This window comes from Plectropomus leopardus, chromosome 9, assembly GCF_026936395.1.
Source record: "Plectropomus leopardus strain MGB_pleo_1.0 chromosome 9, ASM2693639v1, whole genome shotgun sequence".
Taxonomy (NCBI): Eukaryota; Metazoa; Chordata; class Actinopteri; order Perciformes; family Serranidae; genus Plectropomus; species Plectropomus leopardus.
In genome coordinates, this window is record NC_142184.1 from 13074640 (window position 1) to 13081003 (window position 6364).

Genomic DNA, 6364 nt, shown 5'->3' on the forward strand with positions numbered 1-6364 from the left:
TTACAATAATAAGCTTTCCGTTAGCAAATGATGGGAATATAAACTTTACGTAAAACTGTAGTGAGTGGAATATGCTCAGATTGTATGAGCTAACATGCTGACAGGAATTTAGCATAACATTGCTTGAAGATAACTGATAATAAAAATATTACACTTTCCAGAACTGTTATGGTGGTGTAACCTATGTAGCATTCATATTTCATTTTAGTTTTCGACTTATTAATATATTCAAAAGTGATAAAATAGAGAGACAATACAACGTTCACAATACCCCTTTTAACACACAGATCGTCCCCACAACAAAGTCCCATCTTAACGCCGCCTTCAGATTTTTACAAAGAATCAAACAACAGTGGCATCAAGTCAATCTAAAGTGTGATTTCAGACAGCATGCCGGCATCCCCAGGGCAAAAGAGGCGTGACATTTAACACAACAGCGTCGGCCTCCAGTGTGACACATAATTTAAGTGTAAGCGCCGCTTTCTAAACAATAATGGAATAACATGACAGTAGTTTACCATCCCTGTTGCCGACTCATCTCATCTTCTGCTTGGACCCCACCCTAAAACTATAATAACATAACACTAGAACTAGTAATAATAATAATAATAGCATTTTTTTGCATATTTTTTGTTCCCGTCACACCAATATTATATTAATTAGGCCTATATTAGTGGCCTGTTATTTGCAATAACACATTACAACATTTGACACGTTGCAACTGTGCAAACATTGTGCAAGATTATTGTGTCACTAACACAGACACACCTTGACCACCCATGGCAATATTTAAGTGATAAAATGAATGATAAATAAAACTTACACAAATTCACAACAAGATCATTTGGTGGCATTGAACAGAGCAAATTCAGTGTGAATAAAATTTTGAAAGTCACACTTTGTGATTGTCAGTGATAACAATCACTATAGCCCTAAAAGTCTGTATAACTTTGCTATAACATCACAAGAAGTGGTTTATAAATATGATTACAGCGTTTAAACTGTGAAAATGATTCAGTTGAGACCCAGTGATACCAAAGTTTGTGATATTTCTACTATGACTTTAAATCATATGGAATAAACTCCTCCCTCTTGAGTTGCTCTACTGTCAACTAAAAAAAAAAAAAAACTCCCATGCATCGGAATGGTAAAACGAGAGCGTGCATGGAGGACCCTGGTACGATGTGGAGTAGTTGAAGTTGATGAAGACATTTTTTAGCTGTAAAAAAATCACGTTTCAACTCGTGTATCGTACATTAACTTGTACATAGGTCTCCAGAAGCTCTGGGGCAGGTCAGACACACTGACTGATGGAAATAGAGAAGAGGAAAAAGGGGAAATCTCTTCGCTCAAGCAGAAGCGCCATGCACTGGCGGGGCAACATTTAACGCTTCTTATTTTTGCGGGTGAAATGTAGTTTATCGTCGTCTGGTGGACCATGTAGTAAGTGTTTGTGCTTGCATGTAGTATGATATTGAGTCCGATATGTCTAATGTGACGCCGAGTAAAAGCGTGGAATGGCTGCAACTCGAGTTAGAGTCCGGAGGCACTTCTCTGCTCCTGCTGGACTGCCGTTCACATGAGCTTTATGAATCATCCCACATAGAGACCGCCATAAACCTGGCCATACCGGGGCTGATGCTCCGGAGGTTCAAAAAGGGAAACATACCTATCCGGACTATCATCCCCAACCACGAGGATAAAGAGAAGTTCGTAAGACGGTGCAAGACGGACACGGTCGTCCTGTACGATGAGTGCACCGTGGACTGGCAGGACAGCGGAGCTCCAGCTTCGGTTTTGGGTCTACTTCTTCAAAAACTGTGGGAAGACGGCTGTAAGGCGTATTACCTGGAAGGTACGTAATCCTGCAGTCGAATTAACGTCAAGAACAGTGAAATTGTACTCAAATGTAAAACATTGTTAACGTTAAAATTAAGTTCAGAACGTTCGAAAATGACGTCACTTCGCAATAATATCGTTAAATATCACGCGAATTTTGCGCAATATTTGCATAAACTGGCATTTTTAAAAAAAAAAAAACTATTAAAGCCGATAAGACTTTATTGATAAGACGTTGTTAAATGAAACATTAATTCCTAAACGGGAATATGTGTTAAACTTTAAAATACCGAGTTTTTAACAACGAGACAGTGACGTTTATCTCCATTCTTGTTTTGTTCAAACGTTATAATTGTTAACGTTACTTAAGCGTTCATCCTGTGTTGTGGGTCTGCGGTTTGTAAGCTGCTCAAAAGTTTGTGTGTTGTGTGTCACTGAGATTCTCAATTAAAATTCCAAAATGGCTGCGCCATGTTTTGCTCTCGCAGGAACAGGCATGCATTTCATGAATGGTGCTTTTTGGGGGGAACTTGAGCTCCTTCTTTACACACAGCTCTGCGTCAACACTCAGCAGCCTTTTTTTTTTTTTTTTTAGCTATGTAGAATATGATTAGAATAAATAGTTTATACAGTGAGTCTTTTGATATTTTAAGTGAATCAACCCTGTTAGTGTGACTTTGTTCATTTGTGTTTTGGCTCTTGTCCAGGTGGATTTGTAAAGTTTCACACAGAGTACCCAGAGCACTGTGAGACCCTCCTTGACAGCTCCTGTCCCAGCTCCTCTCCTCCGCTGTCTGTCCTGGGTTTTGGGAATCTGCGGATCAGCTCAGATTGTTCCGATGGGGAGTCAGATCGAGAGCCGAGCAGCGCCACAGAGTCGGAGGAGAGCCCCATCCCCAGCAATCAGCCTGCCTTCCCCGTCCAGATCCTCCCCTATCTTTACCTGGGCTGCGCCAAAGACTCCACCAACCTAGACGTGCTGGGCCAGTACAACATCAAGTACATCCTGAACGTCACACCCAATCTCCCCAACATGTTTGAGCATGACGGCCACTTCAGGTACAAACAGATCCCCATTTCGGACCACTGGAGTCAGAATCTGTCCCAGTTCTTCCCAGAGGCCATATCATTTATAGGTGAGTAGGTTAATAACCGGCTTTGTTAAACTTAAAACTCAAACTTTTTGGGCAATAAAGTGTTCTTAGTGTGTGTAGGTGTTTGTTTTGTCACAAGGAGTGTCACTGTATAGTAAACTCACGTGGACTGTGAGTTTTAAGTAAGTCATTGCTTGCTAATTATGTATAACAACAATGTAATAAATTATTTACTGGCAATGGTGGTTTGGTAAAGTGGTTCGTGAGTGGGTTTGTGGGACAGGTGGGGGTGTTATTTTCATATGCAAATATTGTTTCACACTGCAAGGCATGATAAACGTTCCCTTCGTGTAGGCTGTTATCAGCTGTTGTGCGACACCATCACTGAATTTCTTTGATACAAAGCGACACATTAATCTTGAAAGTAAAGTTTGTATTTTTGCATTTTTGGTGGCACTGCAACATTATGTTTCAATTTCGCTTTTGATTCTTCGTCTCTTGTCACGATTACACCTGAAACCACAGCCTGTTCACTTGTTTGTTTGGTGTTGGCATGGTTGTGTATCATGATCTAGTTTCCTAAGGGTTAGGCAGAATGAGGAAGGAAATGTTGTTTCCACTCTCCGGTGTTGTGTGTGAATGCAGCTTCACGACATGTCAAACGCTGTCAAACCACAAGTCAAACGTAGTAGCTTTTAGTTGACAGTTGTTTGCTAAGGTGTGTAACTAACCATAAACAAGGTGCACTGTAAACTCAGCCTCTCTGTCAATAGAAAGTAGCAGAAGCTTTTTTAACTGGGTTATCTCCGTCAATTACCAACCAGAATCTTAGATTTAGGTTATTAGATTCGATTTCACAATTTCAAATTTGTTTGGCGTCCCATAAGTAGTACACATACATTCAAAAAGACAAACAACACTTAACAACAAAATCATATAATAAAAGCTACAAACCACCGCAGACATCACCAAAAGTGGATGCAGTGCACCATATTACTCATTATCTGTGACATTCAGTGTTCCACTCGGACAGTGAGGCTACCTGGAAGCCATCGTCCGATTTAACAGGCCGTTTACATTATTTAGAACAACTTTCTTCTGACTGTAGTTTTTTTCCCTCCTCTCACAGATGAGGCTCGCTCTAAGCAGTGTGGCATCCTGGTCCACTGCCTGGCCGGCATCAGTCGCTCCGTCACGGTCACCGTGGCCTACCTAATGCAGAGACTCAACCTCTCACTCAACGACGCTTATGACTTTGTCAAGAGGAAGAAGTCCAACATTTCCCCAAACTTCAACTTCATGGGTCAGCTCCTGGACTTTGAGAGGACGCTGGGGCTGCACAGTCCCTGTGATAACCGTTCCACCAGCGAGGAGCAGCTCTTCTTCACCACACCGACCAATCACAACGTCTTCCAGCTGGACACGCTGGAGTCGACATGAGGATCGATTGGGCAGCCTTTTTTTTTGTCATTTCCTGCGGCGTCTCTGAGGTTTCTCTCTCTCTGTCAGATGCCTATCTTGCTGACACAAGCAGTAAGTCAGTTGCAGTATTTCCTGCGCCAAAAGGAACATTGATCTGACAGTTGCAGAGAACATGCTCCATTAGATCCAGTCTCAATGCCTTAATTCCTAACACAAGGATGACTTTTGCTACCCACCATACATGGCATTAATCAGTGGTCACGTGCGACCATAATAGCAGGACATTTCATAACTTTTCTATTAAATTTAGGATTGTTGCTTGACTGTTATTTGTTATTCACCAGCTGTAAAGCAGACTTTAATGTATTTCTTTGTTTTGATCATTGCCTTGATGGTCTAAAAAAGTCTTTGGCCAATCAGAATGTTTTCTGGGGACCAATCGGAGATGTTTTTGATGGTACTCTAGCTGAGGGAAATAAGCTACTACAGTAATCCGGCCTTGAATTATTGTCCCGTTTTTCTTCTGATGACTGTTTGCAGCTTACTTGTAGCAACACAGAAAGCATTTTTCACCTTCACTTATGTGTAGTAATCACCGTGATGTTAAATAGTTCTTTAAATACAACATCGAGTGGCCACTTTGTGTTAAATATCAAAGTTAAAACATTTTATGCCCCAGAATTGCCCTTATACACTCTGTTGTTTATAATTGCATTATTTGCATGTGATTATGTTCTTCCGAGGACCTTTTTTTGCAACCTTTTGGTCACATTTCCTGTTGTTGTTGAGGCCTTGGCTATACCTTAACACAAAATTGATCTGTATGTGAGTCACCAGGCCGAGGTATCGTGCATAGGACTGTTTTTTGCCACGATTGAGAGGAACAAAAGTGTAAGTAATCAGTGTGTAAAGGAATGGATGTTCACCTTATTTTTTACTCCTGACAGTCTTCAGTCTGCAGCTACTTTTGCTTCTGTGGCACAATAACGTTAAGGGAAACATGATGTGTAATTAGCTGTTCTCTTTTTGCCAGTCTCCGAACAAATGAGTGAGTTTGATGTGTGAGAGGGAATGAAAGGAGTTTGACAAAAATGTGTTCTTACCTCACAGAGAGACATTTTCAGGGATTTTTATACAAGGCACCTGTATCTCGTCATGGCCTCTTAAAGTGCATCCAAGGGCTGTTTCGTTTGGTATGTTTGTAAAGATGTACATAAAATGTGGTTGTCATGGGGGACATTTTCTTAAAATCATGAAGGATGCGAAAGTGACCCTATTTTGACCCTTATGTATAGTGTATGTAAAGCTAAATGTCCAAGACATTCTGTACAAGTTTATACAACAAATATATTGTATATTTTTACTTGAATACTTGTTGTTGGTCTTTTTTTTTTTTAGAGTTTTTCTGACAGCACACTTTCATAAAACTTAACAAAAGTGATTATGTGGTTTCATCATGAGTTAAGAGTGCTCTGAGAAGTCAAAAAGTTGTGAGTAGCGACTGTGCCGTCCAGCCCCAAGGCTCTAGGTGTGGTCAGATGTCCGTTTTCTGTCCACTCTGAAGTCTGGCTTCCTGTCTCCCACAGGCTTTCTGACACAAAGACAAGTGACAGGGCCAGATCTGTCAGTACCACAGTGCAGACACACCCACTACCAGTCAGTCAAACTGCGCTTAAAGGAAGAGGAAGATGACACAGCATGTACTCCACCGCAGATACTTCCGACAGCTCTCCTCTGCGACTTGGGGAGTGACCAAATTCAAAAGCAGTGTTGTGCAATAGTCATTTGAAGCACGAGACATAGTTTTTGCTCTCTGTTATGATTTGACCATTTAGTGGCAAAAGTGTGATATCCTGTAAAGCCAAAAATACAATCTGTTGTTTCGAAAAAAGAGGAAATGAAAGTGCTCTAATGTCTTCACATCCATGCTGTCATTTATAGAGATGCACTCACATTCGTCTGCCATACTTTTACCATTTTTACAATACAGTTTAAGAAGGAAGTATTAA

The 6364-nt window shown here is 40.8% G+C and overlaps 1 protein-coding gene across 1 annotated transcript; it reads left to right on the forward strand.

The window, feature by feature from the left end:
- The first annotated feature begins 1128 nt into the window (after positions 1-1128).
- LOC121947315 (dual specificity protein phosphatase 7-like) lies at positions 1129-5724 on the forward strand. The gene is made up of 3 exons (XM_042492304.2): positions 1129-1855; positions 2547-2975; positions 4063-5724. The coding sequence occupies exons 1-3, from the start codon at positions 1486-1488 to the stop codon at positions 4371-4373; spliced, it is 1110 nt and encodes a 369-aa protein (XP_042348238.1). The 5' UTR covers positions 1129-1485; the 3' UTR covers positions 4374-5724.
- Positions 5725-6364: the final 640 nt, after the last annotated feature.